A 17,296-nucleotide genomic window follows, 5' to 3' on the forward strand; every position below is an offset into this window, starting at 1 on the left:
GACATTGCCAGGGATGACTTTAATAAGGAGTTGTCTGAGAAGGAACGGGTAACTTATTCCTTTCTATCACTTGTCCCCCTCAGCTATGATGGGAATTCCCTGCTGAGTAGCATCGAGTGCTATGACCCTGTCATTGACAGCTGGGAAGTGGTGACATCCATGGGAACCCAGCGCTGCGACGCAGGAGTGTGTGTACTCCGAGAAAAGTGACCACTGTCAAGCAGCCTCCGGAGCTAGCAACCAGTCCCAGGGACACTTTGTGGGAGAACCAAGGATCCTTTCCAGAATGTCTAGTTCTCACTGTGTGCACAGGGTGATTACAGGCACCAGTGCAGTGATGATTGTACGTATTTGACTGACCCACTCTCTCTCGCGCTGGTGGTATCCCTCTGAAGGGTGAGTCACATCTGCTCCAGGGAAGAGAATGTACATTGAACCGGTGTGAGACCAGGCCTTGCCTCCCTCTGGTCTGGGGAACACCTCCTTGTCCTTTCTCACGTACCTTGTGCTTGGGAGAATATATGTATATGTGAATCTTGTGCCTCGTATATTACAGAGAACTCTGTGAGTATGGCCTGCTACAGGGGCGGACAGTAACCAACTTAGGTGATTGGAAGGATACCAACTTGCATAACTTGGTAAAGGCCAAGTCTTTCCTTTTCAATCTTTTTTTCCATGAACAAGTATGTTTTCTAATCTACAGGTAGCTAGGAGCACCACAATTCCGTTCTGGAGGAAAACAAAGGGAGAGCCCTATCAAGATGGGTTAAGGGGAGAGATTCATGTTATGCGCCTTTAGGGAACAGGGTTGGTACATCAGAAACTGAGGATAGAGAAAGTAACCTGGAAATGAATTTGATGGGGTGTGAATAAGCCTGGAGCACTGCTGAAGTGGAGCCTGGAGGACTGAGATGGATGCACTATCTGAAGGATCTTTCTATTTCCCCAAGGTCTTTCTAAAGTACAGTGGCGAGCATCTTGGCACTGAAGACTCAGAGATTTCAGATGGAGCCATTGTTGGGAGAGGGGAGGACGGAGGTGTGGGAGCTTCGTGTACCTGGGGATAAACTACAATGTCTTACTCCCTGCCAGGGCACGTGCAGCCATGGCACTATTTGTCTTGAATGGGTAAATGACCATCTTCTTTTGTTGTTGTTAAATCAAATACCTGCTACGTTGTTACACTCCACACTTATTTATTTGGGGGGACACATTAGGGGTTGTCAGCAGCCCAGAAGTTCAGCTACTTTATTACTGCCTCATTCTTTCAAGGGTTTACTTCTGCTGAGAATTGTTTTTTACTGCTGTGTGTGGTACATTTAGTCCTCTTCCTGCTACAAGTTATTACTTACTTGTCTTTGGAGTGAATTTTATTCATCTTGGGACAGGCTAATTAAGGACAACCAAAATACTTCCATTTGTTCCAGTACCTGTGCTATCACTATTTCTGAGCTGCGCTTCAAGGCTCTTCTGTATCTCGCGGTGATTTCTTGCTTTGTGAGTACTGGGAGTGTGGGGATGTGATAACCTAAACAAGGGCGCCCTTTCCCTTGGCTCTGGAATGCCATTTTTTCCCCTCTGTCCCTAAGTTGTATTGACCTACAGAGTTAATTTCCTTTGTATTTTTTTAAGAAAATATTAAAAATCAACTGTCTCAAATACCTTCAAGAGAGTTTGTGGCTAACTAGCTCTGCCTTCAGGGGTCAGCCTGTTCACCTCCTGTTTGCTTATGGGCCCTGCTGTTTCTGTTAGATACAGGTAAGAGGAGACACTATACCACGTGGAGAGTCATCCGTGGAAGAGTTCCTTTAATTTTTCAAAATTTTTGACTCTTTTTACTCTTGGGAGTTCATTTGAAAATCAAAGTGAATTGTAGAAGCAGTCTTGAATTTATTTTGTACTCACTTAATTTTTAGGGCTTTAATCTCCCCCAATCCTTCTGTTTGTTTCCATTTATAGCATATGACATAAACAGGTATGCAGAAGGCTTGAAAAGTGGCAAAAATATGCTAGAACGAAAAGAAACTTGACCTAGGTGCTGGTGGCTCACACCTATAAGCCTAGCTACTCAAGAGGCTGAGGTATGAGGATCACAGTTTGAAGCCAGCCTGGGCAGGAAAATCTGTGAGACTTTATTTTTTTGTCAGTTGTGAGGCATGAACTCAGGGCCTATGCTCTGTCCCTGAGCTCTTGCCCAAGGCTAGTGGTCTAACACTTTGAACCACAGCTCCAGCTTCTAGTTTTCTGGTGATTAATTGGAAATTAGAACCTCACGGATTTTCCTGCCCTGGCTGGCTTCAAACTGCGATCCTTAGATCGCAGCCTCCTGAGTAGCCAGGATTACAGGCATGAACCACCAGTGCCCAGCCATGAGACTTTTTTTTCTTTTAACTCAACAGTCCAACAGATTTAATTTGGAACGAAAACCTGGAAGGGCACTAAATCTCCTGAAGAGAAAATGGCACACCTCCTTTAGAAGTGTCCCTTTTTATTGGGCAGAAGACGAAGTCAGTACAGAGGTTAGGGTGGTTTGTTTTGTATGGTGGACAGGGCCAGATGGGAATAGAGGAAGGAGCTCATGGTGTTCATGAAACTCTTATGTGCAGGTAGCCACCAGTAATCTGGAAGTGGAGCTGTGGTTCAAAGTGGATGATTGTTAGCCTTGAGCAGAAAAGCTTGGGAATAGCGCCCAAGTCTTGAGTTCAAGTCCCACAACTGACAAAAAAAAAAAAAGTAGACCATAGGCAGAGCCTTGATAGCTGGCCTCCAACTCACCATCAGCTTCTGCCTCTGTCTTTTAAGTGCTGGGATATCACGTGTGTGTCACTATTCCCAGATGAGGAAGTCATTTTCACTTTTTAAATTTTTTTGGGGCAGCCGAAGTGCCCACTAAGTGAATCACTGCTTATGAAATGCAACTTGTCTGTCTCCAGGGGAGGCTGAGGACTGATGGCTTCTTGGCTGTCTTCAGTGCTAACATCAGAATTTCAGATCAAATTCACATATCCCCATACCAGAAGCCACAACTGAACACTGGACAAAATTCACTGCTCCTTTTCCATTTTCCACACCATCCTATGCTTTCACACATACACAGAGCACCCTCTAATGTGGGGATTCCTCTTACTCTTCTACCTCATACAACTAGCAAGCAGCTACTTGAGTTGCCTAACCTTGGGAAGCTTGTGTCTGTCTTCCTAATCACTTTTTAAGTTCTACACAAATTGTGCCTTCATTTGTTCCAAGTCCTTCCCCTTATTTTTGCTCCCTCTGCTTCTAGAAAGATCAGGAGTTTATTATAGAAATCATCTGATATCTGCTCTTCTTTTCCTCTCTTACTATCTAGTGTTTCCATTTTGTCATCAGTTATCTTTCTGATTGTTATCATCACAGTACTTAATGTACAGCCGATTATTGATTAATACTCAAGTTATTTCTTCAAATTTCATAGAGTCACATTGCCTGTATTATAAAGGTCAAGTTCTAAACCAATGATTATCTGGGCCCATTCTAATCTTATTTTGCTACCTCTTTCCCTAGGCATAACATGTCACAGGTAGGCTAGCCTTTTCTTAGTCTGGTCCCACTGAGGCTCATGTATAATACTATTTCCTCTGAAATCTTCCTTTTTTGAGTATTAGTCACTTTTTTTTAAACCAATCTTGGGGCTTGAACTCTGGACCTGGGTACTGTTCCTGAGCTTTTCTTTTCAATGCTAATCCTCTACACTTGAACCACAGCTCCACTTCCAGCCTTTTGTGGCTAATTGGAGATAAGTCTCATGGACTTTCCTATCCTGCCTTACTTCGAACACTGAGCCTCAGATCTCACACTTCTGAGTAGCTAGGATTACAGGTGTGAGCCACCAGTGCCTGGTAGTCACTTCTTAATGCCTAATTAAAATATTACCTAGGTAAAGCTCTAATGCCCCAGACAGAATTACTCCTTAATCTGTGCTTCCATTTACAACTTTGTTCCTGTGATTATTGTATCACAGGCCAGGAGGTTTGGGGCTGCCTATTCAGGCTGTATTCTTCCCTACAAAGTGCCTGTCACTGTATCCCCAGTGTAGCATAGTATCATTAAAGGTGGAACTTATGAAATATGAGGATGTTGGGTGGATGTTAGAGTAAACTAGACTTTGCCAGGAAACCAGGGAGACATCCAGGTACAAAGACCACAAAGCAATGATTTATTGCCAGCAAAGGGACCGACAAGACCCCTTCTCACAAGAGAGAAGTGGTGGCTATTGGCTGGGGTGACCTCCTAGGTTATATCCTAGGAGGTTTTAGAGGCGGGGACCCTGGTGTGGACCTGTGGACCAGAGGCTTTATCATGGCAGGCTAGGATTTATGGCTGCGGCCTAAACTGTAGATAAGGGGTCTTGCAGCTGCCCAGACCTGAAGGTCACTCTAAGGAGATCTTGTTGTCTTATGTGGTTGTAGCTGCCCTGAAGGAAGAATGTCATCTCAAGGTAAAAGGGGGTGGAGGCGGATTGTTTACTGCCCTTAAGAAATGGGCCTGGTGTTGTTGAAAAGGAGCATGCTAAGCTGGAAGAGAGGAAGCTACTGAGCCAACAGTGGAGGCCTTCATAAGGTCACTCTGTTCCCCCTCCCCACTTCAGAACCCCTACAGCTTGCTGCACCAGAACTTAGCTGGTGATGCAGCCCAGACATAGGAGCAGCAGCTTTAGTGCTGCGCCTGGATATATGGCCAGTGGAAAGGTAACCTCTGTGATCTTTGCCTTCCTCACTATGGGCTTCCTCACTATGCAAACTCTATTGTAAGAGAAATGATTTCACAAGTTCTCCCAAAGAACTGGAATGCTCCACTACACAGTAAGTGGTTACTATGATAGGAACAGACTGGCAAGTCTACACATTTTCCCCACGTTAAAAAGGATCCTGAGTTGTTTTCCATAGACGAAGCTCTTGTGGCTAAGTCTTGCTGAAGGGAAGTCCACCCCCAAACTGCCCCCATCCATTTACAAAATCACTGGATCAGAAAACGAAAAGGTAGGGGCATCCTTAAGCGACTCATTTGTCTAAATCTTGGTGGTCAGGGAAGCCTGGCGACCAGGAAAAGGATCTGCCTCTGGTCCCAGGAAGTGCCTGTGTCACAAAGCCATCTGCAGGACGGGGTGGAAGTAGGGAAAGCGGCCCGGGCTTGGCCCCGCCCCTCCAGTCGGCGCGTGCGCAGTAGGGAGCCAACTGCAGGGACTGCGCTTGCGCAGCCTGTCTGATCAGCTGCGGTGGTGGCGGCGGCGATGGAACCCGCGGAGCAGCCGAACGACCTCGTCTCAGCTGACGGCCGAAACCGAAAGGCAGTGCTGTGCCAGCGATGTGGCTCCCGGGTGCTGCAGCCAGGGACCGCGCTCTTCTCCCGACGGCAGGTAGGAGGGACAGCTGCGAGGGCGCTAACACGTGCGAGGGCCGGAGCATTAGCGACCTGGGACCCGGTTTCCGGAGACCGCGCCCTCCCTAGGCCCCGCCCCTGCGTGCCCGAGGCCACGCCCCGCGGGCTCTGCGCGCCCGGGCTCTGCCCCCGGTGGCCCCGGGCTGGCCGAGGACCTTCCCTGTAGCTTTGCACCGGGCAGTGGCCAGGCCGGACCACAGTGCTGGGTTCGGGAGCGTGCTGCGCGTCCCTCTGCCCCTGGGGCTTCCGCGGGCTCGTGGGAGGAGTGCACCCCAGCCCGCTGCTTCCTGGAGTTCTATCTAGCCAACCTTCCGGAGGCTGGGCGCTGTCCCTGAGCATTTTGGCTCAAGGCAGGCCCTCTACAACTTGAGCCCCGTTTCCACTTCCGGCTTCTTGATGGAATTGGAGATGAGTCCCCCCGACTTTCCTGCCTGGACTGGCTTCTAACAGCAGTCCCCACTTCTCAACTTCCTGAGTAGCTAGGATTACAGGTGTGGGCCCTCTGCACCGTGCTTAGAGTAGACAGATTCTAACACAGTGGCCCTAGGTCCCCAGAATAATAGTGCAAGTTGCATGCTCTTTTCTTTTTTTTCTAATACAGGGGATTGAACCCATGACATGGTGCATCTAGGCTAGGGTTCTACCAATGAGCTACACTCCTCTTTCTGTTTTGCTGTGGGGTTTGTTTGTTTTAAAGACATGGTTTTGCTGTATAACCTACGCTGGCCTTCAACTTGTGTTCTTACTGGCTTAGACTCCCAAAGAGCTGGGATTACATTCATGTACCATGTTGAGTTGCATGCCCTTCTCATCCAAACCTGAGCTCTGGCTCAAGTGGTAGCTAGCCTTGAGGTAAAAGAGCTAAGGGGGCAAGGTCCAGTGGACTTTATGGATAGCTAATTCAGATTATTTGGGAGCAAAGACTTCCAGAGGAGCTCACATTTGAGCTGAACACCAAGTGGCAGAGTTGGCCTTGCCAATCTCTGAGGTCAGAATGGGCTGATGAAGCCAGGCAGCCAAAATGGCAGAAACATGGTGAGTTGGGGGAGACTAGGTTGTGTCAGGCCTGCAGTCCGCCAGTAAGAGCGGAGGTGAATTGGCCAGCTGCAGCCCCTCTGATTATATCTCTTAAGCATCAGAGCAGGCACTAGAAGAGCCACCAGCGTCTGTCTCCTACCGAGATGGATGCTCTTTCCTTTTTCCTGTTGCAGAAATCTGTCAGTAGAATGAGGTGTGCAGGCTGGTGCAGCCTTGACATTCCTGTGATCTCTTTCCTCTACAGCTTTTCCTTCCCTCCATGAGGAAGAAGCCAGCTCTGACTGATGGCAGCGATCCTGACCCTGCTGGCGATCTCCTGCAGGAACACTGGCTGGTTACCGACATGTTCACCTTTGAGAACGTGGGCTTCACCAAGGATGTGGGCAACATCAAGTTTTTGGTGTGCGCAGACTGTGAGATTGGACCCATTGGCTGGCACTGCTTAGATGACAAGAACAGTTTCTATGTGGCTTTGGAACGGGTTTCCCATGAGTAACTGCAGGATGAGGACTCGGCTGCACCCCACCTATAAAAGTTCTCCCACAGGAACTGGCCCTCGGCCCTGGTGTAGCTGTCATGCTGCTGCCTTCTCTCTGCTAACACGGTGATGAGCGCCGTCCGTGTTCTGGGACACGCAGGGGCTGCTGTTGCTTCCTCAAGGTGCAGCATGCCTCTGGCCTCATCCACAGTGCATCCGTGCCCTAGCCTCTACATACCCCAGTTTCGGGGTGCCATAGCTCCTCACTGGCATTCTGCTTTGGTTCTATCCTACCTGTGGCTTCCTTTTCTTCTTAGCAGTATACACCATCCAGCCACGATGACTCTGAAGTTCAGAACAACAGATGCTCCGTGCTGATCAATGAAACTACTTTTTCTTTTTGCCAATCCTGGGGCTTGAACTCTGGGCCTGGGCACTATCTTGACCTCCTTTTGCTCAAAGCTAGTGCTCTTCCACTTGAGCCACAGTGCCACTTCCAGCTTCTTCTGAGTACTTTATTGGCGATAAGAGTCTCACGGCCTTTTCCTGCTTGGGCTGGCTTTGAACTGCAATCCTCAGATTGCAGCCTCCTGAGTAGCTAGGATGACAGGTGTGAGCTCTGAAACCACCTTTTGCTCTCATTTAAGAAGGAAAGCACGGGAGTACCGAGAGTGACTTTGTTGTCAGACTCACCTTGTGACCTATCTATAGTAATTCAGTTGTTGTTTTTTCTTCAATTGGCTTTTTTACTTACCACTTCCTAGATGAGGCGGTAAAGGACCTGAGGCTTCTGTCCTGATCACACTCTCCTGTGCCAGTGGCCGTATCACCAGCGGCTCATGGAGAGGTCGTGGCTGCTTACCAAGGCCACCCACTGGCAGCCTGTGAGCAGGTGCCTCTGATAGTCGGCTTTCTTTTATTAGCATGTATTAATTACACATTATGACACCTTCACACATGTATCTGTGGGATCCTGCCCTTTGCCACTTTCCCCATTTCTCTCAAAACAATTTCAACGGATTTCATTGTTTTTTTAATACCACTTATTTTATTTTTAATTCAGTTCAACAAATCGGTTTATAAATACAATGCATCCTTGATCAGTTTCACCCCTTCCATCGTTCTCCCCCGTGGTTTCACTGTTCTATCTTCATAGATGCTAAGGAACAATGTACGCCTCCTCACTCACCCTCTTTGTTAACCCGTCCGCCCTGCTGGAGCCGCCTCCTAATGAGCCTGTCTTACTTTCTTGTCTTTTTTTTTAAGTATGTATTAATTGTATCAAGAGATTTCATTGTGGTATTTCATGTACTGTGGTATTTTAGAGGTGCACCTATTTTGCACACAATAACCCTCTCTGTTTCTTTCTCTTCCCCTTACTGATCCACAGCTTTCATTGAGATCCTTTGTGCTGTCTTTATATATAGCTACACTAATTTATTAAAGTAAAATACTAAGCCAGACACCTGTGGTTCATGCCTGTAATCTAGTTACTCAGGAGGCTGAGTTCTAACAATCACGGTTCAAAGGCAGCCTGGGTAGCAAAGTCCATGAGACGCTTCCAGCAAAAGTCTGGAAGAGCTGTGGCTCAAGTGGTAGAATGCTAGCCTTCTGCACAAAAAGCTCAGGGTCGGGTCAGCACCCAGACCCTGAGTTCAAACCCCAGCATTGGCATGATAAACATACCATTCTTTATACAACTACTTAAAATAATAAAAACTTTAAAAGTAAAAACTGCCTCTCCTCATACATGATTTCTCTCTTAGTGAGAAATCTCAAGTCTCACTAAGACAATAGTAAAAAAAAAAAGGGGGTGGGAGCTCACATAGACATGAGATATTCTGGTTCCCACAAATCCCTCTCCACCTTCTGCTCCTCCCTTGCTCAGGCTGTGTTTGGCATTAATGCATTGCTGTGTGGTGGAGGAGGATGGGGAGAACCAAAGATACAGATCCCTCCCCCAAGCTAGGCTTGCTTGTTTCCCCACGGACTGCCTGCTGAGCTTGAGAATAAGTTCCTGGAGAAATGTGTAGAAGTAGTGGCAAGTCTGCAATGACATGGACACGCACAGGTTTGGAAGCAGTCTAGATCACAGAGATGAATCCACTGCATTTTAAAAGGATTGGTTTTGCCAGGTGCTGGTGGCTTGTACCTAGCTATTCAGGAGGCTGAGATCTGAGAATCAGAGTTTGAAGCCAGCCCAGGCAGAAAAGTCTGTGAGACTTTTCTCTCCAATCAACTATGAGAAAACGAAGTGGGCTGTGGCTGAGTGCTAGCCTTGAGCAGAAAAGCTCAGGGACAGTGCCCATACCCTGAGTTCAAGCCCCATAACTTGACCAAAAAAAAATTGGTTTTAATTGGTATGATGTAAAGTATATCCCCACTGAAAGTATTTGTTTATGTAATTTCCTCCAATGACAGGACATCATTGTTACCTATGTAGTTATAATCCTAGGAGAGCTGACTCTAGTCAGGAGTGGAAGGACGTCTTAAACTGGCAGAGTCTACCAGCGGGTGGAGTGAATGCCTAATGAGGGGAAGCAGAGATATAATGAGGTTGAGTCTGGTTTTTTTTTTTAAATCAGTTCATGACTAGGAAGCTTTCTTCTTATTTATTTGAGAGCCTCACAATGTATTCCAAACTGCCCTTAAATTTGTGATCATCTTGCCCCCAACCTCCCAAGTTTCTGTGATTACAGGTGTGTACCACCACACCCAATTCAGAAGCTTCTTCTTAATCACTGGCATGCCTCCCTTAAGAAAGATGTAATATCTGAGCTGTTTTGCAAAGCGGGGTGACAGGCAACGAATAACAACAGGTCAGTGGTATATACACAAGAGTTCTCAAAGCACTTAGTTGACTTTGCTTCCATATCTTTCACCTATGCCCAAACTGAATGCACAGTTTTAAAGATGGCAGCTTCATAAATCCCAGTTCAAAGAGTGCGATGAAACCAGCACATTTGGGGACACTTACTTGAGGAAATGTGAGTGCAGGAATCCACCTACGAGGCAGATGGCCTGAAGTCACAGTGACTGCTACACTTCCTGAGCTGCCTCAGCAGGAAATCATTACAACTGCAACTCCTGCTCTGGCAGTATATCTCCAAGCTAGATTTGCATCAACTGGGAGCCAGTCACCTTTTCATTAAGGAAGTGGTAGGAGGCTTTGGGTTCCTCGAATGTGTTACAATCAAGGGTGGTCATTATATGGGGGGGAGGGGGGAGATGTCCAATCATTTGACAAAACACTAATACTCCCCAATTGGGAAAAGGGTTAATTTCTCATGCTCAGTTAACAAACTCCTTGGAAAGCCCCCCCTGGAGGCCTAATGGTAGAATGATCGCCTAGCATGCATGAAGCCCTAGGTTCGATTCTCAGCACCACATATACAGAAAAAGCTAGAAGTGGCACTGTGGCTCAAGTGGTAGAGTGCTAGCCTTGAGCAAAAGAAGCTCAGGAACAGTGCTCAGGCCCTGAGTTCAAGCCCCAGGACTGGCAAAAAAAAGCGCCACCCTTGGAAAATAATACGCAAGTAGCATCATCTACTGCCTGAAATACTGCTCTTATCACATAGCACTTCTGCTGAAGAACCCTCCGTGGTGTCCCATTGCTGGTGAAATTCCATGTTAAGTCTTCGGCCTAGCTCAAACACACACACAACCACGCCCGCCCCTAGTCAAAGGATGTAAAATTCAAGGATCAGTACCTGCACTCCAATTTCCCACACCTGCTGCCCTTTGCCTGGCCTTAGGGCTTGCTAGCACCAGCTGTGTGTGTGTTGGGGCTTGAACTCAGGATCTGGGTACTCTGTCCCTGAGCTTTTCCGCTCAAGGCTGGCGCTCTACCACTTGAGCCACAGCTCCACTTCCGGCCTTTTGGTGGTTAACACATACGATTCTTATGACCATTCCTGCCTTGCCTGGCTTCGAACCGTGATCCTCAGAACTCAAGTCTCCTGAATAGCCAGCGGCGCCCGCCCTGAGCACTAGCGTGTCCTCACGGCTGAGATGTCCTCCTCTAGGGTAGCTGAGCTCAAACCAGCCCCAGCTTCCAAAGGTGACTCACCTTCCTACCCCAGCCTCTCAGACCCAGCGGGCGGCGCCACGCTGAAGAGGGTGGACCCAGCCCGGCGGCCGCAGACCCGCGACGCCGCCCCAGAGTTTGTACTTGGCTGGCCAATAGAGGAGAAGGGGGCGGGCTTTACGGGAGGGCTCGCCCAATGACAAGTGTGCGAGGGAGGGCCCGTCTGACCATCGCCCAATGGGAGTCCAGATGGAGACTCCGGGCGGGTCCCCAGCTCCGCAGCGCAGTTCCTCGCATCCTGCCGACCGTGAGGGGTGCTGAGCGGGGCGGCGGACGCCCTGGGGGTCTGGGCGGGGAGGTGGGGCGCCCCGGCAGCGGAGGGCGCGGGTGGGCTGTGCAGGAAATGCTGGGGACATTAGTGGCTCCGCGGTGAGTGTGGCTGGGCGGGCGCCGCGGGACTGGGCGCGGTGCCCGGCACCGGGCGGCCGGGAGGGAAGGGGTGCGGCGAGGCTGCGGCCGCGCGGACTCGGGCCTGGGCCGCCCGCGCACCTCCCACATAGGTGAGATTAGGACACACACACCCGCCTTCCCGGGTGCAGAAGGATGGACCCCGCATCCTGGGGAACGCCAACGGGTTCCCCCAGTTCCCAGCCCCTGGGGAGGAATGATAAGGCTGCTCCCAGAGAAGGCCTTCCAGGCACCTCCCTCCTTCTACACAAGGCCCAGCCTGTCCCTGGGCCCAACTGCCCCCATCAGCCTCAGTGGCGTCCATCCATGGGAACTAGGCAGGGATACAGATGGGCACTGCCTCCTGGGGGGGTCTCTGCTCACTGGAACACAAAATCCGGTCCTGGGGTGCAAAACCTTTGTCAGTGAGACAGGCTGGCAATTACATGCCCCTGTCTTCTTGAGAGTTGAGTGGGACAGCCCGTTATTTCTTGCCAGCTCCGAAATCAGGGGGGAGTTCTGCAGTTCTGCTTAGGAGTAAATCCTTAGAAGACCGACACTGAGTCTGAAGTGTATCCGGGTGCTGTCTTCATTAGGGATCTATGGGGCCTTCCTGTGCTAAGTGGGATCAGCCACAGCTCTGCTGGAAATCGCCAAGAGTTTGAGTCACCAGTCTGACCTAGAATGAAGACCGCAGAAAGGGCCAGGTGCCAGAGGCTCACACTTGTAATCCTAGCTAATCAGGAGGCTGAGACCTGAGGGTTGTGGTTCCAAGTACTGGAAGAAGGGGAACCGCAGCAGCTTGTGACTGGTACCTGATGGTATCCCTCAGTTCTTTCTGTCCACCGGCTTCCACTAGGGGGAGCTGTGTGGCCTGCTCTGGGTGTGGATCTGGGATGGGAAGCCTGAATCACTTGCTTTGTCAGGGAGTTTGTGAATTGGAGAGTTCTGTCCTGTCAGTTCCTCGCTTGCCACATCTGTCTGGTGCAACTTCTCTTTAAGCTTTGATCATCTCAGTGCAGTGCAGCTTGTTGTTCTTCAACTCCATTGCAGATCCTACTATCTGGGAAAGACTCTGTCTATCTCTTAACCACTTCTCCAGTTTGCTCATTCCCAGTCAGGGGCACTGAGAGGAAGGCAGGCTGGGAGCAGTACTTTGGCTCTGTTGCTCAGTAACAGTTGTCTAGACATACTCTGCTCAGTAGACTGAGGACGCAGAGAGTAACCAAGGAATGGGGGTCTGTGCTCCTCATCCAGAAGGCAGGTAAAACAAATCACCTCCTGAGATTAGACCTTTCTTGTACTATATATGACTGGTATAGTTGGATGCTTTTCTGGCCCAAGGAACAGCCACCTCAGAATTACCTAGTCTGCCTGGTAAACTTGAAGTTTCTTGGATTTTAGTCTGATGTAGGGCCTAGGAATTCGTATGTGTTCAACAGAACACCTCCGCCATTCCTAGACTGCACCTTGATGGGCAGGCCCAGCTCTCTCACAGCAAATCTCAACATAGAGCCCCACCTCTCCATCACTGCCTCTCTGTGTTTTAATGGTTCCTTCAACATGGCCTTCACAGAGTTCTAGGCCAACTGATGCACTACTCCACTTTGCTGAGCTGCTTACTCATTGTCTATGCTGAGGAGAACCATGAGCTGCTCTCATTGTCAGAGCTCACCCATGCCTGCTTCAAACCCTGAAACTAGATGGCCAGGTGTGACCCTCACCATGGCCAGTACATGGCCTGCTCCTTGTTCTGTCACAGAAATGTGCCCAAGGATGTGAATGCTGCCATGGCCTTCCTCAAGACCATCATCCACTTGATGCCACTTGGTGCCCTGTGGAGTTCAAGGCAAGTGGATGGTGACAGGAGGGATTAACATGTGACCTGTGTAGCCGTTGAGAAGGGAGAGTCTGTGGGAGCTGCAGGCCCGAAGGACAAATGCACTGGGGATGTAGAGAATGACACAAATAGAAGCTTTCAAGGCTGCCTTTAACTCGATACACCTGCACTGGGGTAGCAGGCCTCTGGACCAGAAACCAGGATGGACTCTTCTGGAAAGATTCCTTTATGAGTAGGGTGTCAGTGGCTCTTGCCTGTAATCCTACCCCCTCAGGAGGCTGAGATCTAGGGATTGCAGTTTGAAGCCAGCTGGGGCAGGAAAGTCCATGAGACTCCTAATTAAACACACACTTTTTTTTTTTAAATGTGGAGCCGTGGCACACATGGTTGAGTTTAAGTGCCTTGAGCACAAAAGCTCAGGGACAGCACCCAGGCCCTGAGGTCAAGCCTAGGACCAGCACACACACCCAAAAAAAAAAAAAAAAAAAAAAGCTGAACCAGGGCTGGGAATGTGGCTGACTTAGTGGTAGAGTGCTTGCCTAGCATTCATGAAGCCCTAGGTTCTATTCCTCATTACCACATACACAGAAAACAAAAGCTAGAAGTAGCACTGTGATGTAAATAACAGAGTGCTAGCATTGAGCAAAAGAAGCTCAGATACAGTGCCCAGGCTCTGAGTTCAAGCCCCAGTATGGGGTGGGGAGGGGGGTGGAAGTTGAACCAGAGCTTTGAGACCCTGAGTTCAAGCCCAGGTACTGGCACCAAAAAAAGGGGGGGGGCGGGGAGGGTGGTCTGTAGGCATGCTAACCAAATTGAGGGGACTGGCTTCCCATTCATGTGTGCCAGGGGCATGCCACATGACATGGCTCTCACTCCAAACATTTAAATACAGGGCTCTCATTAGGTAGCCCACACTGGCTCAAACTTGCAATGCCCCTGCGTCAGCCTCCTAAGTGCTCCTATTACAGGCTTGAGCCACCATGTCTCGTTTAGGGAATGCCTTGGAAGCACAGAAAGACCTGCCCTTCAGGAAAGCGAGGATCCAAAGGCACCCTCTGCAGTCATGGAGGATTCCTGCCTGCTCCACCCACTTCCCAGTCCCCATCCTGGGGTGCTGGGCATATGACCCAGTTTTGGTTTTATGGGCTTTGCTCATAGAGAGATGAAAGGTGGGAGTTGTGGTATTAGAAAACAAGGGCGACTTCCCTGCCCTGGTACACTGCTGTGGATGTGGCCACACGGGGTGGGGGTGAGGGTGGGGGGGTAGGGGGTGGGATTCCGGCTGTGAAGATCATAGCTGCTTGCTTCTGCTAGAGAGCTACTCCGTAGCTCAGGGGGAGAAATCAGGGGCAGAATGTCTGGACTGCAGAAGCTGGCCGTTTCTGCCTCCATATTAGGAAGAACTTTAGCTTCTCAAAGAAGAGTAACTGCTTCTAGGAAGCCGTGGTACACTTACTGTCCCTGGAGGCATTCATAGGAAGTTGACTTTCTTTTTGCAAGGGGAAGGAGGGGATATTGATTATGAAATGTATTTATATATTCAGAATACACCAGTATTTAAAGTAGGTTAAGTTTACATCCATCTGTAGATTTTCAGAGTTTATGTATTAAGTTATTAAAGTTTTAAAATATGAAGTTATTAAAGACCCAAGTGCCAGTTGTTCACTTCGGTAATCCTAGCTCCTCAAGAGGCTGTTTCTGGGCAGGAAAGTCTGTATGTCCAAGTAACCACCAAAAGTCTGAAAGTGGAGCTGTGGGTCAAGTGGTAAAATGCTAGCTGTGAGCAGAAAGGCTTAGGGACAGTGCCCAGGCCCTGAGTTCAAGCCCCAGGACTAGCATTTAAAAAAGGAAAGAAGTACATGTGCCCCTAGCATTTCAATTCCAGAAGAAAGCCCTAAATTTTAACCTGTCCTCTTTCCTCATGGCCAACAGAGGGCAGTAGAGGTTGAACTTGGGCCAATCTGTAGCAGCCATCTTAAAATTTAGGGCTCTACCCAGATGCCTTATAAAGGCAGGAAGCACAACTCCAGAAAACAGGGGTCTTTTTAGTCTGATGCAATGAACATAGGAAGCAAAATGTTAAGTGCCCATGAACCTTTTAGGTGACATCGTCTCAGTCTTTTATGCGAAGTCCTGAATGAGGACACAATAGGGCCTTTTGCAAGGTGAGCAACCTCTTTTCTACCATGGACCATTTGGATATTTATAACATCATTCGAGGATCATTCACAATCATCGCTACAGGCAGATGGCCACAGCAGCCCGTGAGAGCCAAGGAGAAATGTGTGTACCCTATGACACAAATGAGTTTGAGACCCTATACAGCCCAGGGGACACAGGTTCCCCACCCCTGCAAGCTGGCCATCTCTGGGCACACAGGGTCTTGGAGCGCAGTATGGCAGTGAATGGTTCTGGCAATAGCTAAGGGCTAACCAGATGGCCATTTCTAGCCCAGCCAGGCTCAAGGAGGAAGTGACTTCAGTAGTGTGCAAGTTCCCTGTGCCAGGCCGAGAAGGCAGATTTGTATTCTCACAAATGGCTGGGAACCCCAAGAACCCCACCCAGCCCTCACTGGAAGGGTGGGACCCTCTGTGTACTCTTGGCCTGCCCAGCATTTTAAACACCCCCCTCCTGGCCTGCCCAGCATTTTAAACACCCCCCCTCCTAGCATGTGACTCGGAAGTGTCTCAGCCATTTGCTTGTTTGTGTATTGACCAGAGATTGGCCTCCCAATTCTAGATCCTCTTGCCTCGCCTTCAAAGTGCTGGCATGCTAGGTGAGCACCACCACATCTGGCTCTGCCACTTAATCTATTTTATTTGATTTATTATGGTCATACTGAGGTTTGAACTCAGAGCTTTGTGTTTGCTTGGCTTTCTTGGTTTCCTTGCTTGGCTGGTACTTTACCACTTGATCCATGCCTTCAACCTAGCTTTTTGCTGGATATTTTGAAGATGGAGTCCTATGAACTTTTCTGTCCTAGTTAGCTTCAAATGGATCCTCAGGGTCTCCGTGCCCCGACTAGCTAAGCTTAAAGGCATGAGTCACCAGTGCCCAGCTGCTCTCTGCTTTTGTTTTGGTTTTGTCAGTCATGGGGCTTGAACTCAGGGCCTGGGTGCTGTTTCTGAGGTATTTAGCTCAAGGCTCCCACTCTATCACTTGGAGCCACAGCTCCACTTCCGGTTTTCTGGTGGTTAATTGGAGATCATATGCTCACGGGCTGGCTTTGAAGCATGATCTCAGTTTCCTGAGTAGCTAGGCTTACAGGCATCAGCTACCAGTGCCCGGCACAGTGAGTTTAGGAATGTCTGGAGTGCCTTTGTCACCTGTGACCTTGCTTTGGGTCTAGGAGCCTGGTTCGTAGTATTAGTCTAGACCAGATTCCCTGCATTTTGAGCCTTGCCTGATGGGCTCCAGGAGGGGAGGGCAGAGAGGAAGCTACTCCAGCACCCAGGCCCAGTTTCTACGACCTCTCCCGAGGGGAGGAACCAAGTGTCTATAATAGTGGCTGTGGACCTGTGTGCTCGCCATTCCTACCCGTTGGGTCTGTCTCCATTTTCCTGTCTTCCTCAGATGGCACTTCCCTGACTATAGAGGTCTGACTTGTCTCCTGCTTAGCTTTTCCCATTTTCCCTCACACCTCAGAGTCCCAAGAAGATAAGACCCTTGCAAAACATCAATAGCACTGGGGCTCATGACTGTAATCCTAGCTACTCAAGAGGTTGGGATCTGAGGATTACGGTTCAAACCCATGCAGGTAAGTCCCTAAGACTCTAATCTGCAAGTAACCACCAAAAACCTGAAAGTGGAATTGTGACTCAAGCAGTAGAGCATGAGCCTTGAGCAGAAAAGCTCATAGACAGTACCTACACCCTAGGTTCAAGCCCCAATACTGGTGCGTGTGCGCGCGCACATGTGCACACACACACACACACACACACACACATCCTTCAGTCTACTGTATTCATTTGTCCTGATCGTTTCCCAGCCCTGCCTGATTTGTGCCCCCCCGATTTCTATTTTCAGCATCTCGGGTCTCCCCTGTTGCTAC

General features: G+C 49.2%; 2 protein-coding genes across 4 annotated transcripts in view; both read left to right on the forward strand.

The window, feature by feature from the left end:
- Klhl12 (kelch like family member 12) overlaps positions 1-1,661 on the forward strand; it is a 36,418-nt gene extending 34,757 nt beyond the window's left edge. For all 3 annotated transcript variants that reach the window (XM_048357223.1, XM_048357224.1, XM_048357222.1), the window contains one exon: positions 84-1,661. In XM_048357223.1, the coding sequence (XP_048213180.1) occupies positions 84-210 (127 nt within the window). In that variant the 3' untranslated portion in view covers positions 211-1,661. The remainder of the gene's footprint in view (positions 1-83) is intronic.
- Positions 1,662-5,179: 3,518 nt separating this feature from the next.
- Positions 5,180-6,998, forward strand: Rabif (RAB interacting factor). The gene is made up of 2 exons (XM_048357225.1): positions 5,180-5,392; positions 6,698-6,998. The coding sequence occupies exons 1-2, from the start codon at positions 5,267-5,269 to the stop codon at positions 6,947-6,949; spliced, it is 378 nt and encodes a 125-aa protein (XP_048213182.1). The 5' UTR covers positions 5,180-5,266; the 3' UTR covers positions 6,950-6,998.
- Positions 6,999-17,296: the final 10,298 nt, after the last annotated feature.

This window comes from Perognathus longimembris, chromosome 11, assembly GCF_023159225.1.
Source record: "Perognathus longimembris pacificus isolate PPM17 chromosome 11, ASM2315922v1, whole genome shotgun sequence".
Taxonomy (NCBI): domain Eukaryota; kingdom Metazoa; phylum Chordata; class Mammalia; order Rodentia; family Heteromyidae; genus Perognathus; species Perognathus longimembris.